Below are 26,865 nucleotides of genomic sequence, written 5' to 3'. Positions count from 1 at the left end.
AAAAACTGATTTTTTAAAACGAAACATTTTCGAATTTATAGATCGAAACAACACCAGTGGCATTTATGTATGAATGTGTCACGATATAACGTCTCATCCCGGTATAGAGCTGAACCATAACGCTCATGAACCATTTGCCGTATGTTCGAGTGTCGTCCACGTATTCTCAGGGACAGTTGGGTCCTTATTACTGCACCTGGCAGATTGTAAGATTTACGTTGCACTCAAACTAACACTGCTTTCCAAAGGCTAATGAGTTTTTTCGACTGGAATAGTCATTCAAGGCTATTCGAAATTTTTCCTGAATCTGTCTTTTGACATCGTCTCAGTAGATAATGCAAGTGGAACGTTGAACAAAGCAGCGCATTGACTTTCAATTCCCAATATCACTAATGTATACCTCATCGATTGTTGTATCATTCAACAGAACATATACTGTTTTCGATTACGTTACAATTGATACTCTTTTCCAAGCATTCTCAACAATTTTCGTGTGGTGAGAAAGCGGCTGATGGAGCCTATTCACTTCCATTAGATTTTCAAATATAATTGATCCACTCAAATGGTTATATATATAATCAAAAATCGCTGTGTACCTGATCTGTAACCAGACGGTGAGCTACGGAAAACTGTGCACCAGCAGCTCTAAAGAAAACTTATCTACTATATTCAACATTAATTAACAGCCTTCGGCTAAACCATAGATAAACCAATCAATAATTGCTGCGTCAAGTATCCCCAAACCAATAGCCAGTCCATATGGTGAACAAAAATGAAGACGGTTATACAACAGTGCTTCAAAAACACAACGACCAACAAAAAACATAAGAACGAAAAACGAAATTACTGTAACGAAGACGACAAGGACATACATGGGGGCGAGAAGAAAGGGGGGTCATTTGTTGCTTAGCTCTAGCATCATTCGAGTGTATTGAGTGTGACAATAGAAACTATCCCAGATAGTGAATGTCGTTATACGCGGTTATCCCTCGACAAGGTTATTTGGTTCGGTTTCGCCTTGTACTTCAATGGTAATTCGCTTTGTACTAGTTCACACGATGTGAGTTTTATAGAACGCTGACATACTGGTATCAAGTGTGCTATAATTTTCTCGCAGTCCAAAATGTTGCTGAACCTTTCTCAGATTCTAGCAGCAATGTATTTATGCAAGCACACACTGGGCTCGGACCAGGAGCCTGCGCTGAAGATGGATGCAAATCCAAGCTAACGCCTGTATTCGAAAAAAGGTATCTAAATTAGCTGTATTTCTTCAGTGCATCGCTAAAAATGGAAGAAATTTGAATTGAAAGTCGTTTATAGGTCAAAGGAAACGCGATACAGCAAGCCCAGGATGCCATTGACCCAATGCTCAAATATTTCGATTAAAGTTTCATTTTCTTTTGAGCAAAAACGACGTTTAAACTACTCATAAATAAAGTTCGGAAGGGATGTAGCGATAAACGGAACACGATGCCCAATAAATCTGTGTATGGCAAGCGCTTTGCGGATGTGGCAAAATGATTTAGGTCTTCGTCGCATCTGGGACTGTCAGCGGACAAATCTACACAAGCTTCCACTCCAAATTATGCATTTTAGAGGTCTCGCGAGGGCCTTATACTGTTATGGCATGATTTAGCATCCTCCACTATGCTCGGACCCTCTTAGAGCAATACTGAACCAATAATTTTTTCAACATTCTAAAATCCCAAAACTGTTTAAAAGTAAACGTGAAAACTATAAAGTAGTGACCCCATTTTTTGTCACTGATAATATTTCTTGTGATCCTGCAATAAAATGATTTAAACTTTAGAATGCAGTTTATATACGTTAAATTAAAACCTCATTCAAAATTTTCAACAATTTGACTTTTTTCTTTTCATTTTTTTAAAGGTATAAATTTCTACTATATTGTGTTGAACGGGTTTTTCGATCCACGTATCGAAAAAGTTTCTACACACGGAAAAAAAATCGTGACCAAGTTCCTGAAATTATGAATAATAACCAAGGGGTGAGTCGCTTAGAACAATGTGCCATTCACACTGTATCGCCTACCATAACACGATATAAGATTACGATTCACAGTAATACACGATCATTTCACTCGTTACCACAATGTGTGGCACAATGAGGCACACTTTTGACAACTCAAAAACTGTCAACAAAGTGTAGTTGAATAATCATAGCAACCATTGCTTTTGTTTTACTGAACACCATGGCACAGCGTGGCACATCGTCGCACATTGCGGCACAAGCTACCACGCTGTTTGTTTGTGAGCACAATTCGATTTGTGCTAAGCGACTCACCCCTTGATAATAACCCTCGTATTCATGAAACTATTTGTGTTTTCTAAAAACAGTTCGCCCCGAACGTATACATGGCGTTACATTAGAATGTTTGGTTGGGTTACTGTTGTTGTTCCCTGGACATGTTTAGTTTTTGTTGGGAATCTTGTTCATGATTTGGAAATACACAGTCGACAGTCAAACGTTGTTCATGATTTCAAGTTCTTAGTCGCGATGTTCGTAATTTCCATTCACGTTATCGTCATATTTTAGTCATGAGTAGAGTGATTCATGTTCATGATTTCAGGATTTTTGTCACGATTTTAAATATTTTTGTCACGAGTTGTGTGATTCATGTTCATGGTTTCAGGATCTTAGTCGCGTTTTAAGATATTTTTGTCACTAGTTGTGTGATTTGTTCTCATGATTTCAGGATCATAGTCACAATTTTCGTAATTTTTGTTCATGTTATCATGATGTTTTATTTTAGAGCTTACTTTCAAAGAGTAATGTAACTAATGCTCATGATATCTGCAGTTTTATCATGGTATTCGTAAATTCTCTTCGCCTTATCGGGATCGATTATTTTTTGGTTACTAATTGTTTTTTTACTCGGAATAACGTGACAATATGAACTGGATCATTAAAATAAGACTTATTCGCGATATCTGGTTCTGTGAACTATATTACGCACACTATTTGGGGTTTGCAGTGCAGTTTTCGTTTTCTGTCCGGACATCACAATGAACCTTATCAAATGAACGACGATGTTCGAGGTTCTAATAGTTTTTTTTATATCTACTGCTCGTACCTATTACTGGTTGCTAGCAGGTGGGTATTTTATAAAAAAAGTGCATGGAACAAAAATTATTCCACGAAGAATACTCCAACTTTTGTGATACAGTTAACGTAAAAATTTCATTACAATATTGCATGAAATTGTAAAAGATTAGGTATATCTTCTAAATATAACAAGCACGCAAATAGACACTAAATAGTTCGTAAATCATGTACTAAGAATCCTGAACCAGTTCACGAATACATGAATAATACTTTATGATTTCGTGAACTTTTTCACGAAAATGAATAATAAGTTGCGACTATTAAACTAGGCATCATGAACCAGTTCACGAATACATGAATAATATTTTATGATTTCGTGAACTATTTCACGAGCACGGATATTGGATCGCAACTAATATATTAGGAATCATGAACCAGTTCACGAATATATGAATAATATTTCATGATTTCGTGAACTATTTCACGAGTACGGATATTGGATCGTGACTAATATTTTAGGGATCATGAATTAGTTCACGAGGATTGAGTAGATTTATGTATAAAATTCCGAATTTCGTGAAATAGTTCACGAAAAAATAGCCAGAATATATTGATTTTGTGAACTATTATATCTATAACTATGAAAAAAATCATGTGTCAACCTTTGGTTTTATGAATAATGTTCATAAAGTTGTGAACTAGTTCTTGGCGGAAACCGTGACTGAAGTTCACAAAACGTTATGAGGGCGTTACTGAAGGGAAATTGAACATAACATTGACATTCTACCACGAATAATTCATAGAAAATGCTCTCAAAACTTTTATCTCAAAACATGATCAACATCTTTTGACCTTTCTAAAGAAAACTTTTTTCATTGGAGGAATGATCTATAAAATTTACAAATTCTTTGTGTTCACTATTTTTAGTGAAGCCTTAAAGTTGGTAAGGGCTAAGAAATTTATATATTGAAGTATCTACCCTTTCTTAGGTCATTCTTCAATGAATTTTGTGTATTCTGCCTTGCAGTATAATCACTCGATTTGCGATTTATATGAAAGCTCAATTCTGACAGGCGCGTGGCAGCCGTCTATATCAATTCATAGGAAGCTTATTCCTTCGAGCTTACGAAAAGCACATAGCAGGTAGAAAAATGTACAACAATGTAAGAGAAGACCCTTTACATTCTTTTGAAATAGAAACTGCTTATCAGTCCTATAGTTTGCTTATGTTCGACTGTCTCATTGTCTAGTGGCTCCAGTGAAATCGGCTGGCAGAGCAACTGCAGCTACATTTCATGCACCTTTCAGACGCGCGCAATGTGAGATTTTATTATAAGCGCGACAATACTTTAGAGTCTTATTATTAGTTTTGTGTTTTAGATCGATCCTGGGGCAGCAGGTTGTGCCCTAGGGTATTGCAAAAAATCACTCATTTTTGAATTCTCAAGGGCCCCTATTAATATCGTAACAAATGTCAAACTAAGCTCAGATGCCAAATTTCGCCTGATTTGGACAATTTTAGACCCCGGCCTCTTCGTTTGAAGTTTATGAAACTTGCCAAATTTGTACTAGGGGCAGATCAATATGGGGCTAGTGTTTTTATAGGGTTTTGACGTCTTACACGCATCGCAAAATACGAAATTTCTATTTTGATGGAAAGAAATGCATTTAATTTAAATTTTAAATTAAGGAAAAATATATTAAATGTTTTAACTTTTAAAGTAGCACTCAGAAAATTACAATTCATGCCCTTAGGGAATAACATTGGTATTTAAATGGAGATTATTATGCTGCCTCCTTCATTACTAAATACATACAAAGCAAGACAAAAAAGACATAGCCGACTTCTTCTTTCGATTCTATGAAAGCGAGCAGCAGAAGCTGCGACTTTCGTTTTCCTATGACAATACCAAAATCCAATCTCGTTTTAATTTTAAATCAGCAATTTTGATATTCATTTTAATTTTCATTAAATGAAATTATAGCAATGTGCATCATAGAACTGCAACTAGAACGCGGCAACAACGGGAAATATGCACACCAATAGTGCTTCAGTCGTCCAATATCATCGCTAGCTTCTAATTCCACGAAATAGAACAACGACATCGTTAATAGTGTATTTTCATTCGCCCAGCACTACGTTCAATATCGAAGTGACTAATGTCGCTCTCAATCGCAAAGCGAAAACGAGTGTGCGTAGGAAATAATGAAATTGATCTTACTCGTATGCTTTGTCCTAGGTCCTTGTCTCATTTTCGTTTTCGCAAAGTTCCCATGCTTTAGAAAGTAGCGTCGCTGTCTCATCATTTTCGCCTGATTTTGGTAAATCAAAAAAAAAAAATTCGACTTTGTTTGGGACCTTTGCACGAATACGAGAAGTTTTGTCATTCATATTAAAATTTATCATTTTCTCGTGCATATATTTCTATTATTCTTTAATCACACAATGAGAACTGTTAAAAATGTAAAATAGTCAATTGCGGAAAAATATGGTTTACTTCCTTTTGGAAGCCAGTCATTCATTAGTTCAAATGTCTATTACATTACATAGAATACCTTGCACCTATGGCTCGCCTCCCACGAAGTTGATGAGCTACATGTCGTCGCCGAAACAATTGAAACAAAAATGTGTGTGTGTGTTAACCGGCAGCGGTATTACGAAAGAAAGTTTTCTGCGTATAGTGCAATCACCCCACGCAAACATCTTAATCTCGGGATATAGTAGGTGTTAGCTCTACCGATTTTCCAATGACCCATTTTAGAATGACAGAGACCTAGCGGTACATTCCGAGGCCATTTTTCCGTCGGCAAGCCCCACTTAGTTATAATACTTCTACCATTATTATACCAGTATTACAATCATACTTTCGATTCCTTGCTACAAATGCGTGTGCAAGGAATTGACGCATATTTAGTGTATTGTATTTTTTTTTCTTGGGTTCAATATATAAATATGTTAGGTATCTAGCTTTTTACCTTATACATACCTTATTCCCTAAATGTTTGGTTAAAGTTAATCATTCCGAAAGCAAGCATTGATCCCAAGCAACCAAAAGTTCGTATAAGGGAGCTGCATAAGCTTCTCGTTTTGAGTAATTTTTCAGTACGTTTTATGTTCCAATAGTAGCTTAAGCAGCTTTCAAGTTCCATTAGAGCTTAAGCAGATTGAAAGTTCGCTAAGAACTTTATGTGAACTTTAAAGTGTGCTTTTTAAGTATTATCCGCACTTCTGGCTGCTTGGGATGTTTTTATTGCGATATTATATAAGGTATTAGGCATAAGATGCACAGACACAAGTGGATATATTTTGCCCACGAAAACAAAAAAAGCGGTCGAGAATGTTGAGAAAATATTTTAGTACGTACGTTACGTTTTTGTTCAGATGATGTTCGTTGCACATGCTGTGTCATATGTTCCATTTTTCGATTTTCAGTTGAAAAGAGATAACAGAACATACAAATATTGACCAATCAAGAATGATCGTAGAATGGAAGATGTAGTTTGTGTTTACGCGCCTTCACCTTTGGGGAATTCAGGGCCGGGGGTGGCAATTAGAGAAGAGGGTTAGAGAGGAGCAAACATGGTGGAACTTTAGTAGGAGCAAAATCATCCAAATGTGAGATGGATAAACCCATATTATCATTTATCTGCATGTTGAATAAACGTTTCAAAACAAACAAAAAAACGAAAAAGCAAATGCTAAATTATAACTTACTGCAAATTAAAGGAAACGTAATGCTAAAAACAAGAAAATACCTGACACGAAAAACTTCTGTACGATGACCGCTGAAATTACTTTAGAACACCACTAGCCAGCAGGCTGGGCGAACATTCCAGTCGTTTTTCACTCCAGATTTTCGGCAGCTAAAAAGTTCTAGGTTCTGACAGGCAGAGCTACAGCAGTAAAAAAGTTCTGATGTCTAGCAGGCATAGCTCAGCCAAAAACTCTCATGAGAATTCGATAAGCTCTTTTTCGGATTTGCACACACGCTTTTTTTGCTTCATAGCCATCAACGAAGGCTACATGATGTTGTTGGGAAAATTGGCAATCATGAATTTAGCGGATGTGACGAAATATTTTGAAGTCATCTATGCAAGACCGACGAGAAGTTATCAACACTAAACACACGTCATTGAAGTAAAGCGGAAATTCAAACGGTCCCAAGTAGCTTCCCTACGCTATTCCTGATTTAAAAAAAAAGTAGCTGGCAACCTCCAATGACAATCATTATATCTCGATCTGAGAGGTAAGATCGGAACAGCTGCAAAAATTACCGTTGATGACAAATTTCTCCTTGTTATCGCTTGTTATACGAAAAACAGTAGATAGATTGATGTAAATAATATCAGTTCGAGCGTGGCCGTCCATACTCTCTGTTATGTAGGATGCTAAACTTGGCAGGTAAGTCGGTGTTCAGCGTGCAGCCATGTTAATCGTAGATTAGGTACAGTTTCCATTGACCCTGAAGTGGTTCCATAATCACCAGCTAGAGAAAGAGAGAGCACTCATTGAAGTTATACTACGATAGTTATTGATCTTTCGTCATTTCCTTTTCAAAAATTGGAAAAATGTTCGCGGATTTCTAGTAAGACGAAAAATTCCCACAGGAAAGCGGACTGAAGTTGAAGCAAAGTCACCAAAACTTCGATTTGTCTTCTCAGAGGCACCAAAAGGAATTCTTCGGGTCCCGAATTGAAAGACGATTTAAGCCGGGAAGAAGCTCTGGTAATCATTGTTTCATCGCCATTGCTAGCGGCCAGACTTTGGTCCAAAACTGGAATTGGCTGCCAAATTTCCTCGTAAATGGACTACGGGTCTTTCATATGCTATGCACATACGAACGCCGCGTTCTTTTTCTTTTCAATTTCCACGTAAGAGAAGAAAGATGAGAGATTAAAAATATTGCGATCTGAACCAGAGGAAATAAAGCGAAGATTTAATTTTGCCGTACCCCTCATCGCGGCAAGTAATTGTTGAACCAATTGACCAACCCCTCGCTTAGGAAAGGTCACTACCGAGCAAATCGAGCGTTATGACAGTTGGGGAGATCAAATTAATACAACACAGTTACTCAGCACAGTTGCAGTTATTCACAGTGAAGTGTTTTAGATTTGCTTTGAATTTTATATACACAATTTGAATTAAAATATATACCTATTTACGTTGCCCTATTCTCCACGTAGTAAGTGGAAAGTGGAGAATTGACGTACGATACTAAAACTAACATTTACCTAGATATATTATTAAAGATTAAAACCTAACTTAAACTTACCGTCAACCGTATAAGTTGTATTGTACCCGTCCTTTCATGGTGAACCGGGAACCTGAAAAGTTAGAAAGACACTGAAAATTATATATATAAAATTAATTATTATATAGTTACTTTTAACTAAAACTAATGGATTAAATAAATTACAGTATTTTAGCTGCTAAGACTGCAACAAAATACGGTGTTTGTTCTGACCATCGGGAACACTCAATAAAGAAAAAATATTTTAGGCTTACAGGATAAAACCAGGACAAATCAAGCGTTTTCCTCGACTTCCCAGGACACCAGGACAGTCACTGAAAAACCACGACACGTCCTGGGAAACCAGGACGTATGGTCACCCTAGGTATGCCTGAGCAGTGAAGACTAGAGTCTGTATACAATATAGAGTCCCGTACAGAACACTGCGTAGAATACAGACTATTTATTTTTTTCTGGCAACCGGAATATTTACTGTAACTTTGAGTGACTTCGATCAAATTACAGAATAAATTCATACTGAATGAAAAATTAAGCACTTTATCGTGACAAACGAAACATCCCAGTGAAAATCATTTCAAATATCATTTTATCTGATTTATTGAATGCTAATTAATCAATTACTAAAGTGTTTAAATTTATTCAAAGAATTCGAGCCAACGCAGGACTCAGGTCATTTGAAGCGGATTTATCTCGGATGTGACACTCGTATAGAACAGTAACAAAACCATGTAACTGTGACAGAACAATAACGTTTGCGAATCTATCAATGGAAAATAAGCCTGATAGTCGTTCAATTGTACTGTAGAGGTTCGAAGAATCAATTAAAATATGTATTCATCATGTTATTGCTAACTTGTTTATTTTTGTAAGCAATATAAGAAATGAGAAAAGGTAAATATCTAAACAAATAGTGTTTCACTCGTATTATTGCAATATTTTCCCTGCCAATAACAATACTCCCCTTGCGAGCATGCATGGGGGCATAGCTAAAGAAGTATGATTGTTTACTTTGCACGATAGGTAGCCGGTGACATGTTCGATAGGTAGAATCGGCTTCATTCTGTGCGAGCCTTTAAATAAGTACCTTTGGTGAAGACGAAGAATGCGAGATTTATGGATCTTTACGAGGTGGGATGGGGAGGTAGCCTGAGCGGAGGTGTGACGGAGAAGGTTTGATGGGCGGGGGTGGAGTTGAGGGTTGGGAGATATGTGGGCAAGCAAATTAGAACTAATTTCAATTAGTTTTGCATCATTTAGATATAATGATTATACCGGTTTGTATGGGAATTTCGCGTGTGACCGCATACTTCAACCCGTTACACAGGAACCGTAATTCCGATTTCAATGAAATTTAGCTTTAGACTAAATTTGTGAAAATCGAATCAAACATTTTTGAGAATGAGATATGAATTCGATGCAGAAACTTAACCACTTTTCCTAAGCTTCCGGTTCCGTCAAAGGTGTCTAAAGCATTCTATGTGGGTTTTATTGAGCATCAGTGAGCTGAAGCTGTATATTCAAGCAATTTAGAACACATTTTATGGAGTGTTGCATCGTTTAGATAACGTGCTGATTTCGATTTATACGGGAGTTTAGTGTGTGTCCGAACTCTTCAACCCGCAATTCCGACACCGGCAGTCGTAATTGAATGAAATTCAATGTCAGCCTATGGGAACGTTGCACCATTCCATTCATTTGAGACTTAGTATGAAAAAATGTGCGACCATCTCCCGAGTAACCGATGTGCATTTGTTGGTCACATACATACACACACATACACAAGTCGATTTTCAGAGTGATTGCATAGCCTTTCTATAGAAGGAAAGCAAAATAAATTTAAACAGAAAATTATACCACTCTAATCTGTCCAAACGATTTTAGCAAGAATATATGTGCAGTATGCATTCATTGGTAATCCCTGTTTAATCAACAGCTTTGCTTCTTTTTTTAACCAAGATAATAAGATAAATGCCCAGGAAACTGTGAAATACTTGTGTTTAAGCGCAACGAAAAATCTAACTAACGGCTTCAAATGGGTAGGGTGTTAATAGAAACATGGCGAAAATAGGTTCATCACTAGACTGGTTCAGTTTTTGACTTTTAGCTCCACCAGGCTCTACTAATTGCTTTTATGGCCCTTAATAATTGTTGCAAACTTTGGTACCGATCGCTTATGTCTACGGACCCTCCAAAAATTTATATATTTATATGGAAATTAGTATGGAAAATCGGTTAACATTGAAAATAAAAATTCTTAAAAAATCACCTCATCAATCAATTCATCAGAACACTTTATATTTCTAAGGTATTCTTCTACTGAACATATTCGGGGAACATTGTAAGTTTGTAAAAATTCGCTGAGAAAAGTTATTAACTAAAGACGCAGCATGACTTCAAAACAAGTGGATTTTATTTTTAATCATAGCAACCCTGTTTGAATAACTGTATCTGCCATACGCGAGCGGTGGGTGGCAAACCTAGTCTATATGTATACATTTGTATACATTTGTAAAACGAGGAATCAGCAGAGCTTGGTGGAGCTAAAAGTCAAAAATTGAACCAGTCTACTCATCACCCTACGTTAAATCTTCCTTCAAATTGGTAATCAAAACGTATGGTTCGGGTTAAAAGAAAAGCTCTACTTGTGTTATATCACTGCGTCGGGAAACGAGCAAAGGTAGATAATTGGAGAGTAAAAGCGAAAACCCCTCAAACATTGGCAACTGTTTCACTTCGTAATGAAATGTCACCCACCTGTAATATCCCGTCTAGAAATAGAGCGAAGCATTTGTTTCCTATGGGTTATTCTGTTCCAACCATTCGGCTTTACTTTCATTCCATGTCTGGACGCGACGGAAAGTAGAAGTGTTTCGAATTCGCTGCGCAGTGATTGTCCAATGGAGTTTTCCTCCATCCCACCCGCAGCAGATGTGTGGGCTGTGTCAGTGGGCAGACGAACAGGATCAGCACCGCGCCATAGGACTCTAGTCAGGAAAGCCGTTGTTACGAAACACACGTAGGATGTGAATTGATGCTGCGCTTGAACTTTCAGTGAATGGATAATAATTTAATCCAACAAAAAAGATTGAATTGTTTGCTTGTGGAAATGCTTACCTACCGAGTAAGGGAATATACATATGAAATGAGGATATTATGTGGACGTTAATGTATCCGGAACATCTCAACTTGAATTACTAACAGTCAGTAGTAAAGAATTAGTATAACAGTTCCAAGTAACAACATCAATGAAGTACATGTGACCAAATCACTATATGATAGCGTCAATAGTCCAGCTCACGTTTTCCTCACACGATTTGTCGTACGGAAAATGTGACCTGCCCAGTTACATAGCATAGTGTGACTAGGAGCATATTAGTGAGTGAGCTGAACCTAGTTGAATGAAAGTAGTGCCAACACGTGAAAATGAGGGATATGACGCTGTGTGAATTGTTCAATGAAAAAAAGGAAAGGATGGTGTCATAAAAAGGATTACACACCTTGCGAATTGTGTGGCAGAGCGTGGTGTCTGATTATGCTACTCTGTCGTATGGTGTTCGGAAAAATCGAATGAGTCGATCTCCTTATATACCTGTATCAATTAGTCTACCAGGAAGGATTTTCAGTTTCAGTAGTTCTGCATTTATTGTGTATGCTGAGTATTGGCTGCGAATTCATTTGAATCGAATCGGTAATTGGTTAGTTTTTCTCCGTATCAATCTCGGGGTATTATTTGCTACAACGAGCTTTTGAATACTTCAAAAATAGTTTGAGAAAGGCGTGCAGTTGTAATCTTGCTACAGGATATATACAAGGACCAAAGAAAAAATGAGTGAATAGAAATTCTTCGCGGACAATACTTCTGCCTGTAAAACGCAATCATCGTGGTACCATTCAAATTAAGTAAGGTTATAGCTAAGAAAAAGGGATCTTTTCTGTAGCGTCGATTGACGCAGAGATACAGTTGTCTTGTATTTAACGTGTCTATTTCGGAAGCCTATGTGTAGGGATCACCGAAGGTTTGACGACTCTGGTATGTTCTGTGAACTGAAATATTTTTGCAAGTTTTGTTGAGCCCATAAAAAATATTGGTTGTTGAACATTAACTTGGTGAAATAATCGGAAATTAATGAAATTTAATGCAATTTAAATAAAAGCGTGGTTGCTTCGAATAACTTTTCTGTGCAGCAGTCGGCGAGTTTTTTTGGAAGGGGTCCACGGCCGAAAATCTATCTCTCGTAATTCTCGACCTAGAGCTAAAAACTACAATGTTTTTTAGAATTTCGGATTCTCCTCGTCAGTAACTAGCACCAACTGGGTGTCTTGTTAAAGGTATCTAAACTAGTACCCAAATTAAAACTAGCTAGACAATAAAATGCAAAAGGTACCAACTGACGTCTCGATAGTAAGCATACAGGTTCTGTTTTCCAACACGGAATGTGAACCGAAACTGGTTTTTGGTATAAGAACAAAACGCGCAAAATTCCCAAAAAGAAAAAAAAATGGACAAGAGCAAATTTTTTTGGGCATAAAGACACCCCGTAATCAAAATATAATACGAATTAAATTAATTTGCCTGTCAGTATGATCAACTATATTCAATTAATAAAATCTAGCACAGCAGTACATCAAATTATCCTAATTCAGATTACTTCAAATAAGAATTCAAATTTGCTTGAAAAACTTCAGCGAGAATATATTGATTTCAAGATATTATTACTTGAAATCTATTACTATGTTCATAATTACCATGTTTGGTAACATTTTTCCAGGACATACAATTGTGTTTAGAGATCTTTACTATTTTTTTTTTCGCTCCAAACTAAATTCAACTCATAAATATTCAGAAGCTGTTCAATTGCTAACCGCTAAATTTGTTGTACCACTTCAAACTCATACTTTTGTCTAATACCAATCATTATTTAATTTTTTCCACAACTAGCAGATACAGATTTTCATGATGAGGATGCAAATTGAGTAAAGTACATTTTTTAACTGAACATGCCGAGTAGGAGTTCGTTCGAAAAATGATTGCCTCAGCAGTAAAGTTTTATTTAAAATTTTACAAAACTTCTGTGTTCGGTTGGTGCTCCATATTGATGGCTTTGCCCGAAATGGGCTGGGAGATTTCGGTTTTCACGTCGCTTTGGAATCCATGTACATACTAATCTAATCCATGTTTAATTTATTGTTCGAAAGTCCAACTGAAAAAGAATGGCAAAACGAACAAAAAAGGGGCGCAAAACTCCGCCAAGGGCACCAGAAGTCCACGCTACGACCCTGAGAAGGTGATTATCCGCAGTGGCGTAGCCAGGAGGGGGTTTTGGGGGTTAAACCCCCCCCCCTCCCAAACCAAAATTAATTGGATTGAAAAAAAAATTGATGCTGACGAATTTAATTTAATATTCCACAAAATATTTTTGGAAAAATATTCTCTGATCACTACATTGAGAACTGTGTTTAAAGCGTCATGAGAACTTTTGGAAAATTGTGGGAAGGGGATCTTGTAACTTATCTCTTAGCCAAAATCCCATAGTTGTCAAATTACTTCAATGTAAAATAAAATAACTGTCTGAATTATTATGAGCTCATTTTTGGAAAGATGCTTCAAAATATGGATTAGAGACAATTTTTCGAATGGGAATCTAAATTTGAATAGGTTGATTGCATATAAAACATAAGCTTGTTTACCGAAAACTTGCATACATTTCAACATTTGCTGAAAATGTATTTTTTTAGATTGTGTAGAGTTTAGACAACAATTCAATATGGTTAACAACAAGAATAACATTTCAGAAACTTGTTGAAAGCTGATGTAATTTTGTCTCTAGCAGGTCAGGATCGGTTTTATGAGCATTGGATTTTTGTTGTATTATCAACTATATGAATAGCCTCTTAGCAGGATGCAATGAATGGCGTACTAAAATTTTGTGTGCTACGTACTAGTACTGCAAGTTGTGAGGTTGACTAATGAAGAAAAGTAAAATTAATGCTCGGTAAATTTTTAACGGTCACGATCACATTCATTCGAAACTGCCAAATTTCGATGTTAAGTAACATTGAAAAATTTCAAAACGTGAAACTGTTCATCTGCTGATAGAATAATTTTGACGGTTAATCCTCCTAGAAGTAATTATAGACAAGAATTACTCTTCAACTAAATTTGGGTCGAGACTTAATGTCTCCAGCAAAGTTTTCGAAAGTGCTATTTCAAACAACTTTGTCAAAGACATAAATATTCCACATATTCAGAGTATCGAAATATAGTAGTAGAAAACCTTTACAACAAGCTATTCTGAAATTACTGTATTTGATAAATCTCTTCTGCGGTAATTAAATAATAAATTCACATCGCGTTCAAGGTGCCTTTGAAGCTTACAAAAAATAAGGAAACTGGAGATATTAAAAGGACTCAAAAACACAAAGAGTGATTCCATTTTCAGGAGCTAGCATCAATTCGGCGCTAGCTTAGTCCGTCCACCAAGTTAGTGTCGGATTCTGATGAGATGAAGTCGAAACGCAAGTTTCAGTTCCATCCATCCATAATTTAGTTATAGGTTTTGTGTTCTCAACTCGCAATGATTGTTTCAAACAATTTTATCCGTAGCGTAGAAAAAAATAGTTTTCACCCAAATTTTTCTTCACTAAGAAGAAATATAGCAGGCCCAGTCCATTTAAATCCCTATATTCATGTAGCCTATATATTTTCAACAAAATTGTTTGAAATGACATTATCAAAAACTTTGCTGAAGGCACCATGTCTCTTAATATTTTTGAAAAACTAATTCACCATAATTACCTCTATGAGAGTTAATCACTAAAATTTCTATATCAAAGCAGGCGCTGTTTTATGTTGATAACTTCCCGAAGTTGTCAAACCTTCAAAGTCAGGGATTATTATACTAGATGATCTTGATCGTTGAAATTTTTTTAGATCATTTATCCCACTTTAAAAGATCGCAATTTTTGACTTCATTGACATATTATACAAGAAAATAATCTATAGAGGTTTGACTAATCTCTGGGAACTGTTTTAACTTGGCATAAACTTTATGTACCTATGCTAATAAAAAATCTTACATAACCGGTATGAGATAAACGATGTAGACAAAGAGTTAAGGGGGTTTTCTCATCAGTGGGTTATGAAAAGCTGGATTTTTAATTTTTTTATGAATATTCATGTTCAAAAAAATCCTGAAAACAATAGACACCAATAATCTTTTACTTATTATAGAACATATATTTATTCAACAAAAAAAGGTTTTTCGAAGGTCAACATATTTAAAAATCTCGACAAACATATGATTAAGGATCAAAAGTCAACTGACAGAATTCACATTGAGGAGAAATTCTGGAGAAATCGTTAATACCTAAGCACGAATCATGGCAGTCAATAAAAGAGAAAACTTTTCTCTTTTGTTTCTTATCAACGGCTGTGGTGGGCGATTAATGGTTCGTTCGGAATTTACCCCAGAAGTGAATTTTGACAATTGGCTTTTGAGCCCTAATCATTTGTTTGTCGAGAAATGGCGGATTTATGAAAGATCTTGCACAGCAGCTCGCCGTGGACCACTGAAACTACGCGAAAGATTCACCAGAAACAAAAAAACTAAAAAACTTCCTTATTTGGAAAGCTTTTCTGCACAGTATAGACTACTATTATGATTGGAAGTTGAAATTTTAAACATTTTAGTCAATAAAGTAATCGATTAATCGGCATTTTATAACAGTAAGCGTTTAACATAGTAAAATGAGATTTTAATACATTTTTAGATCAGTCTCTGCATAATTAAATTATTTAAAAACGATGTTTTATTTGTATACATAGGTTTTATAGTTTTTCTGTAATCGTGCACGAAATTTTGATAAACATTGTTTTCATATAATAGACTATAATGTTTTTAGAAGGAAAAAAAATCAAGTTAAAGTAAACTTACAGACATGAGATGTTAATCAGTTATACCTGAAACTTTGCAAGAATATTCTCAGATAATAATTCCATCGATTAATGCATCAGTTTTGTTTAAATTGACTGATTAAGAAACCCCCTTAATGCACAGGAAAGAATAATATCAATATTACTAACGCGCGTGTGCTTAGTGTTGCTTTCTAAATATATACCTTTGCTACCTTTCAGTGGGGAAAGCAATTTTCTGGAGAACCAATATATCTTTATATATTTTTCCAGTATCACACTTGGATGGGTTTCCAAGCACATGCTTGAACACATTTCGCCGATATTGCTTCATTTGGAAATGTCACCGATAGTATTCCTGGATGAGTAACATCTCCCGTAGAGAGACTCCCCCGTCCAAACAGCATTATACCACTCAACGCAACGTCAGCCGCAGAGTACCACATGTACATGACGTATAGCTGAACATTGGCATTGATTTCACGTGTACACAGCATGGAATGGCTGCTTGAAGGCCCTCAGATCCAGAGCACCTTCGGTTCACTGGGTTCGTACATCGATGGTGTTTACCACATTAATGATAATTGCCAGGAGACTTTGTATGAAATCATTCTAAAGCTTACCGTTGAAGATGTCTACCTCAGGACTTTCCGGAGGGCCATCGGATTTGGACAGAATGTCAAAAATGACACCGTGCCTCTATTGATCCATGCTAGAGATTCTAAAATCATCGACACTAACATTCGGCTGTTAGTCAACTTGACCGTTCCCGTGGAATGTTTGCTTCCGGTGGAATCTGTTTCAACAACTGAAATAGGAAGACTAACCGTATTCGAGTTGAATAAGTTGCTGGTAACTAGTAAAGAGGTGTTTGCGGATTTAAAGGCGACAAAAGCGGTTATTGATTTTATGAAGTGGATACTGGAGACCGATGGAAAGCTGACAAATAATAACTGTAACAGTATAAACAACTGTTTGCTTTTGTTAAGAAATATTTTACATGTTCCTGAGGGAAACCAAAACCAAATTATCTGGAATCTGTTCACGCAAAGTTTGGACAAGTTGTTATTGTACCTGATGTCCTGTCCTCAGCGTGCCTATTGGGCTGTAACAGTAGCCCAGTTGATAGCACTTTTATTCAAAGACCAGCATGTTGGTACCTTGCAGAAGCTCTTGAACATCTGGCTCGAAACTACTTCGTCGGAAAGCTGCGAGGATAACGAAAGCAACACGTCGCCTACGAAACGATGGATTGAGGGGTCAAGCTCAATGCTTACCTCCGATTCGTCTGACTATGGTATGTTGTTATATTTTGAAGTATGCTTTTTTGTATTATTCTTGATTATATTTACAGGAAGTGCCATTATGCCGACTTTGAATAAAAATGTTAAAGATGCTGCCAAATCAACGAACTGTAATGAGGGAGCTAATTGCTACATCATACATTCGCTTGATCAAGAGACACCATTAATCGATAAAAGTGAATTTAAGACCAAATCTCTGTGTACTAACATAATCAATCAAATACATAGTGTTCAATCATCATCGCAAATACACCACGCACATAATTCCGACTCGTGTATTGCTTCTACGATTAGAACGCAATCGTCTTCTAAATGTAATCCACTAATAGGCTCAAAACAGCCGATTGAAATTTCATCCAACCAACGATTTAAAAATCAAAATACGATGTCACTTTCTAAGAACTCCGACTGTGGCTATGGAACACAGGGGATCTCAACATCCAGCAGCGAAGAGGACACAGCGAACTGTAAACCGGTACACCAGAAACCTCCTCCGAATCAAAAGCAACGATTGAACGCTGCCAACAAACAGCACCATCCGATGTTAATTCAGGAGATAAAAGAACAACGTAGAAAAAAATTGGTGAAACGTAACAAGAGCAACATGTAAGTGTTATATCAGACTGTTTTGTTGAAACGTAAAGAATAAAGCATTTAAAATTGATTTTCATCTCAAAATAGTGCTAATATGAAAGAGTTAATACACCCTACGAATGACGACATATCCAACTTATTGAAAGAGTTCACCGTCGATTTTCTCGTCAAAGGGTACAGCCACTTGATACAAGAGCTTCATGGTTTGCTCCTAACGGATAGGGTATGTTGCTTCGAATTATTAAACTAAAGTTAACTAATCACTATAAAAAGGGTATAAGGGACCATTCATAAATTACGTAACGCTTTTAGGGGGGGGAGGGGGTACAACAAGTTGTGACATGTTGTGACATAGGGGGGAGGGGGAGTTAGCTAGATCGTTACGTAACATGTTTTCACCGAAGAAAAAATTGTTTTTCTGGGAATTTGTTACGTAATAGGGGAGGGGGGCATGAAGAAATTTGTGACAATTTGTTACATGGGGGAGTCAATTTTGGGCAATTTTTGCGTTACGTAATTTATGAATGGTCCCTAACCTCCATTCACAATTATCTTCGTTTCTCTGTTTCACAACAGCAAATACAAATCGATACATCGCATTTCTTCTGGTTGTTGACGTACTTTCTCAAGTTTGCCACCCAGTTGGAACTAGACTTGGAGAATATCAGCAGCGTGCTCTCTTTTGACATTATCAGTTATTTGACGTACGAGGGTGTGATGTTATGCGAGCAGCTAGAACAACAAAGTGGTGAGAGCCCCGCCGACACTAAACCGTGTCTTAGAAGGATCCATCTGGTGAGTGTTTTCTTGATATTTGAACTTCATGTTCCTGTGTTTCTAAACCCAAAACTAAATTTTAATAAGAACGCAAAGAAACTAACAAAAAATCTAATAGGGTAAAGTGCCTATTTTCACCATACTAAGAAGGGTGCCTCAATTCTAATTCATTAATTTCTAGGCCTACAATCAATGGAATCCTTAAACATTGACAACAGCTTTGCTTTGTTGTTAAGAACCAATATAATAATACAAATGCGCTGAAAACAGTGAAATTCTCGTGTTTGAGCGCAACGAAAACTCGAATAGAGTGCCCCTATTGTTAGGCTACCATTTGACTCAATGCGATGAACAAAGATGGCAGACACTGCTCTAACCAGCGGCTTCAAATGGGTAGGGTGATAATAAAAACATGGCGAAAATGGGCACATCACCCTACATATAATTAAAAGGTATTGTTGAAATAGTAATAGATCTCAAACGCTGGGCCGTCTTAAGAATTCCCAGGGGACGGGCATAGCGTAATTGGTAAATCGATTGCCTTGTACGCAGCTCACCTGGGTTCGATTCCCAACCCCGTACTTAGGGTTAGATATTTTTCCAAAATAGATTCCTCTAACCCAAAAAGAGGCGAATGGCTCTAAGGTTAAAACCTTTATAATCAAACAAAAATAATACTCGAGGACCCTGGGCACTATTGAACTAGGAGGATCCTAAATTGCATAGATGTGAACAGATGTCTAGTAGGATGACAAAAAATAGTTCACCGTGTCAGCCACTTATTCCTCATGTCACCCTTTTTAAAATCGTGCAAAGTCGGCCAAAATTTATTTAGGTTAATTTTCCATGTTCTAAATTAACAAGATATATGAATATAGTTACAGATTCTGCCACACAGGTGAAGTTATGCGTGCAAAACGATCTGAGTTAAGGCGTTATATACAAAGTTGGAACTCAAAAAATCGAAAAAAATTTATTGAATATTCTGAAAATACATACTTTTGAAAATATCTGTGCGAAATTTCATCCAAATCGGAGCACTAGATTTCAAACTACAGCCGTTCGCAGCGCGCTGTTTCTTCCGCGTGTGAAGTTAACACAAAACTTTGAACGCAAATATCTCGGAACTAAGTTGTTTGAAAAGTACCGTTGCGGTGAACGTGATATCGCAAAAACTATTCATCCGATTTGCATATTTTTTTTTTAATTGCTTGTATTTACATTCTCGTGTACTTGAATGGTTCCTTTTTCATCCAAAAAATTTGATTTTTTGCTATGAATTTTTGTTTAAAATTTTGAATACCACAAAACTCAATTTTTTGGGTAACATGTTTTTTTGCAGGAAATTGTGTTTTTATTGGAAAACTGATCCGTTCAAGTACACCATAATACATTTTGCTTCAATAATCTTTTTACTTTTTTGATTTCAGTTGAGCGGTTCGGCTTGGAGAGCGTTCACCCCAAACCTCTGCCAAAAAATCTCGCTACGGGGGATGGGCCATAACTCTGCCAACCTTCAATATTTTTTTTTAAATTCAGCTTGTTTTTTCGAACTTCGACAGCACTACCAACGAGCTGTCTTTTGCTTTTTCAAAAAAAAAATGCATAAAGCGCTTTAAAAAAAATCACGAACTTAGCTCACTTTTTCGCCTTAGTATATAACCCCTTAATACTCCCAACCCCACACCCAAACAAGTTACGCGGAACACCAAGCCTCAAAATTAGTCGTAACGCAAATTTGAATTGTAGTAACTCCACTGTTTCCAAGAATTATAGAACTCTTAGGTAACCCCAAGTTTGTAGATGTGTTTAGATGCCACAAGATTGAAAATCGGTTAATATTATGACATCAAAATCAATTTTCACGTGACAAGCTTTTTTACTCTCTAAAAGTACTGCATGTATGCAATACACAACGCATTTTCCAACATTGCCAAAGTCCCTGTACAACGTGAGCTTTACATACATACAGCACATTTTGTATGATAAAAAAAAAACTTATCACCGGAAAATTGATTTTGATGTCTATATGTGTCAAAATGTGTCAAAATATTTCGGATCTGTTGGAGAACAGTGGAGATATAGCAACTCAAAACAGGACCTAAATTTTCATGTAATAATCTTTGACCTAACGGCGAACTCTGAAGACATACAGTATTCATGTGTTTAACCAAATTTATTCTCATTCGTACAGTGATTCTTCGATCGGTAGGACGTTTCCAATTCATGCAGCATAACGCTATAAAACACGCTAAACCGCTTTCAAGATTTTCTTATGCACTCTCCGCCTCTCCGAGGTTTCAGCGTTTTTTCTTCTTTTGTGTTTTCGCGTAAATAATCTTTATTCGATCTGCATAGTAATAGATCAGCAGTGTTTCTTTACTTGTGAGCCGCCTGGATACCGTTATACCGTTATACCGTTATACGAGTTAAGATGGAGTAGCATCTGTGTGCGGCTAGAACTTACTATACCGATAGGAGATGGCGCGCACACAAGTGTATCGTTCAGCAATCAGCTGACTCATTTTTCTACCTCGTGTTAAATTTGTTTTGGAAAACAAAAGGAAACGTGTTAAATTTGTTTTGGAAAACAATTTGCCAAACGAATCAAAATTTCGTGAAACGATTCTATTCATCTGCATGTGCTAACATGCTTCCATACAGTGATACAATTTCTATTAAAGTTACGAACGATTTTGCCTTGCGCGCTAATGCAATGTTTTGGCGATAAAATGAAAAGAACAAGCAGAAACGATGCCATCCATTCTAGCTGCCAGCTTGTTACTCTCTTCGCGATGTCCTTAAGTATCTCTATTATATTACATTACCCATTCTTGTATCTCCTACTACTCTGTACTTGGCGATGGGCCCGTGCAAGTATGACTTGTTCTGACAATGATTCGCCTCAATGTGATATGAATGTCGAAATAAAATCGACTCAGCGACAGAATTTTTACCCATGTTCCTCAACCGAGCTTTTAGTGATCTGTTTCCAGGTCATCGCTGTCTCCGTGCCTTTTACGGAAGAGTACAGAGTATATGTACCAGCTAACCAGGTCGTAATAAATGGAGTCGTCTCTGACTCGAGTGCGAATTGCGCGGATCTGCTGATACACGGGGTTGACTGTTTTAAAGACCCCGTGCAGACACTGGACTGCAAACGATTGCATTCAGTATCAATTGAAGCTTATGGAAAGGGCACATATCATCGCTGTTGTGCTATCGTGTGACAAGCGCCATTTAGAATACTTCGAGAAAAACGAAAGTTTGAGATGGAATATCTTGAAACTTATAAATAATAGAAACAATTCAGAAAAGACAACTGATGCTTCTACCTATTCTGTATTTGATGACTTTCATTTGGTGATCTTTGCCGGGTGTGCTCTACCTATCTCCTCTTTCACAAGATTCGGTCTACCTATTCGCCTGTTTGTGCAGCCGGTCATGAACTGCACTAATTGCAAACAATTTGGACACATAGACTCCAATTGTATCAATAAGGTTCGTTGTGAGAAATGCGATGGGAGTCATGTGGATGATTCCTGTAGAAGAGATGTCGAAAAGTGTCTCTACAGTGAAGAAAGTCCACATAATCAGCACGAGGAGAAGCTAGCTCTAAGGGATCTTTTGCTGAAATGTCAATCGGAATTGAAAGTTTTCCAAAGATTTCATATTTTTTCATATGAGTATCACAACCATATCTGAAATATTGATATAAAATGTACAAATGTGTGGATTACAAACGGATAGTCAATGCTTTTAAGAGGAATACCAATAGTTCAGTGAGAGACAAGGCGAACAACTTACATCAAAGCAAAACTTTTGTGCAACATGCAAAAAATATGATGTACTAAATACGTACTAAATACAACATGCAAAAAATATGATGTACTAAATATCCTAAAGCTGCCTGCCGAATCGCGATGAACGGCAGAATATAAAGTCAGCAGTTTACGCAACCGCATACATAACCAGCAGAGCAATTTTCCGGCAGTTTCCTGTTTTTTTCACTACTCGTCATATATTCGACGTCCCTGAGGATGTTAAAAAGCAGAAGATGACTAAGTTTTTTTTTAAAAAAAAACATAATTTGCACTTGAAAGAATGCCTCTAAAAGCATTCTCAAGGTCTCACAACAATTTGATTCCGTACACCTACCCAGAAAAAAATCTGAGTCGATTTCTAAGCCTACCAGGATTATATGCTTTGAATTTGAATCAAATCGGGAAAAATTGTCCTTGAGATTGGAAAAACGAACTAGCTCGCATTTTCACTGCTAGGTGGTACTGTGCGCTTCAGATAATTACTGTAAGAAAGAGAATTTTATTGTCTACAACTTTGTAGAAAACTATAGATCAATCAAGCTCTGGTAGGAAAGTTGTTGAACTTTTTACAAAGTGATGTTTTAGTCAGTTTTTTATTAGGTCTAACTGTGCATGGTGATGAATCAGTGTTCGATTCCCACGAACTTCTTTTTTTGGTTTATAAACGGTCGGTGTTAAAACAAGACCAGACTAAGTTGCAAAATCATGCAAAATAAGATAATGATAGCACTGGATAAAGAACTTCTTCAGCTACATTCGACATTTACCAGATTCGAAATAAGAGTTTTGGCAAAATTTCAAGTTACAACGTAAAGAATGCTGCGATTCAAACCTTAGGCTGGTTTTCCCGCAATCAATACAATGTCACTTAGTCCGGTCAGACTTAACACCGATCAAATGGAAAACCTTATTAACTACAACCGAATGCAAAAAATACACAACAACTTTTCCTTTCTAAATTTTAACGAAACTATACAGTTTTGTTTGGTTGATGAATCTCCAAGTTTCATATGAATCAAAATTGTTTGGTTACGCTTTTTAACAAAATGTAACAAAAGCAGGTGGAATTGCTCTAAATGAACTCATCAATCACTAAATCAGGCATTACATTAAGATTTCTTTCTAGGTTGTAACTGCAATACGAGAATTTTTACAAGCGCTGGATACTTATAAACAGAGCACTTATTTATCAATGGTGCGTATTGGATTCTGATTTTTACAAACTTTTCTCAGTATATTTTAACTGATTTGTACGAAGCTTTTCGTTATTTGTTAAGGTTGGAGAGAGAATGGGCCAAAATCGAGAACGAAAAAAGCAGTTTTTTTCCACACCGAGTGTTAGATCTTCATAAAAATCAATCAGCTTATGTAAAATGTTGTTACAGTACTGCTGATTGATTTTTATGAAGATCTAACACTCGGTGTGGAAAAACTGCTTTTTTCGTTCTTGATTTTTGCCGATACTCTCTCCAACCTTAAGGCGAATCTAATAGAGTGATGGCTTCGAACCCTCCGTGATAATTGAATAACACAAGGTTCACTTTCATTTTCAGGAAGAAAATCAACAGTTGCGCACACTGCAGCATCAGATCAGCAGGTCCGAAAATTTGAAATGTCTGTTTGTACTGTTGTTGAGATGCTACAATTCAGAACTGCAAAGTAGACAGTACCTGCAGGATTTGATAGTGACCAACCATTATCTCATGTTACTGTTAAATGATTCGAATGTTAGTCCGGGTACGCGCCGTGGTGGCTTTGAGGATCACTTGAAAGAGTACTTGAACTTGCATACTGCAAATAAGTGATGAACGAACTAGAACATTTGGTTTGTTTTAGATTTGCGACGGCAGACATAATGCATCGGTATGGATTGCTGCTGGAAAGTTTTCAAAGTAATGGAGCATTCGTGAACGATTGCATCTTCACAATGATGCACCACGTGGGCGGTGATCTCGAGCAAATTAACATGCTATTTCAGTCTGATATATTGAAAACTTTCTCGCAGGTTTGGGAAACCAAGCACGAAATATGCGATGTAAGTACATAAGACAATTGTGAAAATATTCTCTTTCGACTTGTGATAGCTGCGAAAGTGATTCAAATGCTCGGTTGAAGAAAACTGTTTGAAAGTATATTGTTAATCCTTTTGCGTTGCATTACTAACTTTTGTGCTCTGTTTCAATTCTTCTTCTCAATGTACGTCTAGGATTGGTCAGATTTGATCGAGTATGTAATCCACGAGTTCATGAGCGCTCAACACCCCAACGCAGATAAAGCTACTAGCTGGTTGCTAGAGTCAAGTAGTCAAGATTCGAGTGGTGATCGGTTGGACACGTGGACACAGGAAGAGAAAGATTGTCTCCACTGGTACTACTTCCAGTGCAAACGTAGCAAATTTTTTGTAGCGGATATTCTGAAACTTTTCCAAGAAAATGGGAATTATCAGAAGAATCGAATTTCGATAATCGAACAACTGCGGAAGCTGGACGTTATTTCATTGGATCAATATAATGAACTTATGAAATCAGAAGATTCGAATCATTTCCCCAATAAAAATGGATACAGAATTTTGCCAAACACTTCAGATGACATAAAGGTTTGTTCGTTGCCGGAAGCAATCGAGTTGTATAAATGTGTAACAGTATTTTTAGGATATTCTCAATCGGATGCGAAAAGAACATAAAGAAATCATGATTCTGTGGTTGCAAAGGGCTCTGCTGGAATGTTGCTTTGTCAAGCTAAGTTTACTCGAGGGTAACGCCACTGCTGCGGAGCGTGACAGCAATGTCCTCATGGAACCTATGCCATACAACTGCATTTGTAAGTTAAAGAAAAGTTTAATATGTTATTATACTTTCTTTTCTATTTTGTGTTATTTTTTAGTGAAAAAGAAGTCTATCCCGGTAGTACCTTGGAACAGGGAACAGTCAACTTTTTTGACATACCAACCCTTCGTAACCCTGTTGCACAAGCTCGGATTTCTCCTGCCGGACAATGTCAAAAAAATCTATGTTCGAATCCCGAAGTTCTGGACTGTTGATATTCTATATAGCATTGCTCAGATACTCGGACCGCTTGAAAATAGTACAACGTGTTGAATTTAGATAATTCTTTCCAAACATGAACGAAATTTTTCTTGCAGGCATGGATAAATTTAAGTTGGATCATCTCAAAAAGCTTTTTGCGAAGCATGCTAATGGTAATATATGTTCAAACGTGGATAAGATCTAAAAACTAAGAAACATATAACCACCGCTTTTCCGATTGAAGATATCATTAGAAAATTTGATGTACTAGTTGTGGAAGTAGAACCAGATTTATGTACACGATATCGTCTGTTAAAATATATTATTCGAAGCTGCACTTGATCTGTTTCGTTGCTTTTACACCAATCGATAGCTAACATTTTTTAAAGAATTTATGGCGTGTTATTTATGTATATGTTATACATATATTTAATTTTTATTGACTTTTCTTTGTCTACCTCGAACCTAAATATTATATACAAAATTAGTTACATTAGTTAGTTAGTAACATATTCTGAAAGAACATACTTTTGAAAATATCTGTGCGTAATTTCATCTAGATCGGAATACTCGATATCAAACTACAGCCGTTTGCAGCGCGCTGGTTCCATCCTCGAATGAAGTTAACACAAAACTTTGAACAGAATTATATCGGAATATTTTTTTTTTGAAAAGAACCGTTGTGATGATCGTAGCATCTCAAAAACTACTCAACCAATTTTCATATTTTTTTAAATTGTTCGTATTTACATTCATTTACGATTCATTTTTCGTCCAAAAGATTCCGATACTTACTATGTTTAAAATTTTGAACACTTCATACATCGTTTTTTTTATCAAGATAGTTTTAATGGGAATTTTTTTTTTTTGGGAAACCGATCCGTTCAAGTACACCACAATACATTTTTCTTCAATTTTTTTTATTTCAGTTTAGCGATTCGTCTAGGATAGTGATCACCGCAAGCTTCTGCGAAAAAATGCACTTCGAGGGAGCTATATTTTTATACAACTTCTTTTCTTCGATCGAACTACTAAAAAAATAGTTTTTTTAACACAATTTTACTTTTTCCCCACAATTGTGTATATCCCCTTAACACAGAATGCTCTATA

At 36.6% G+C, this 26,865-nt stretch overlaps 1 protein-coding gene across 6 annotated transcripts; it reads left to right on the top strand.

Moving 5' to 3' along the window:
* Positions 1 to 11,144: 11,144 nt before the first annotated feature.
* On the top strand, positions 11,145 to 26,092 carry LOC131684196 (protein timeless). Of its 6 annotated transcripts, none has more exons than XM_058966860.1 (12): positions 11,146 to 11,439; positions 16,504 to 17,527; positions 17,585 to 18,140; positions 18,216 to 18,351; positions 18,705 to 18,923; positions 23,856 to 23,924; positions 24,283 to 24,503; positions 24,566 to 24,764; positions 24,936 to 25,325; positions 25,381 to 25,549; positions 25,613 to 25,813; positions 25,872 to 26,092. In XM_058966860.1, exons 2-12 carry the CDS (start codon positions 16,726 to 16,728, stop codon positions 25,958 to 25,960), a joined length of 3,051 nt encoding a protein of 1,016 aa, XP_058822843.1. In that variant the 5' UTR covers positions 11,146 to 11,439; positions 16,504 to 16,725; the 3' UTR covers positions 25,961 to 26,092. The 6 variants fall into 6 exon arrangements, with proteins under 6 accessions (XP_058822846.1, XP_058822843.1, XP_058822842.1 ...); XM_058966859.1 differs by having other exon boundaries at positions 11,146 to 12,006; XM_058966858.1 differs by having other exon boundaries at positions 11,146 to 12,013.
* Positions 26,093 to 26,865: the final 773 nt, after the last annotated feature.

Source organism: Topomyia yanbarensis, chromosome 2 (genome assembly GCF_030247195.1).
Source record: "Topomyia yanbarensis strain Yona2022 chromosome 2, ASM3024719v1, whole genome shotgun sequence".
Lineage (NCBI taxonomy): Eukaryota > Metazoa > Arthropoda > Insecta > Diptera > Culicidae > Topomyia > Topomyia yanbarensis.
Note: the sequence above shows the minus strand (reverse complement) of the source record. Positions and strands in the feature narration are given on the sequence as shown.

Bases quoted from the DNA above. Each gene is read 5' to 3' on its own strand.
- LOC131684196 (XM_058966860.1), top strand. From the start codon at position 16,726: ATGGAATGGCTGCTTGAAGGCCCTCAGATCCAGAGCACCTTCGGTTCA. The intron at 17,528-17,584 runs GTATGTTGTTAT...TTATATTTACAG, and splicing joins CTCCGATTCGTCTGACTATG to GAAGTGCCATTATGCCGACT. The intron at 18,141-18,215 runs GTAAGTGTTATA...ATCTCAAAATAG, and splicing joins AAACGTAACAAGAGCAACAT to TGCTAATATGAAAGAGTTAA.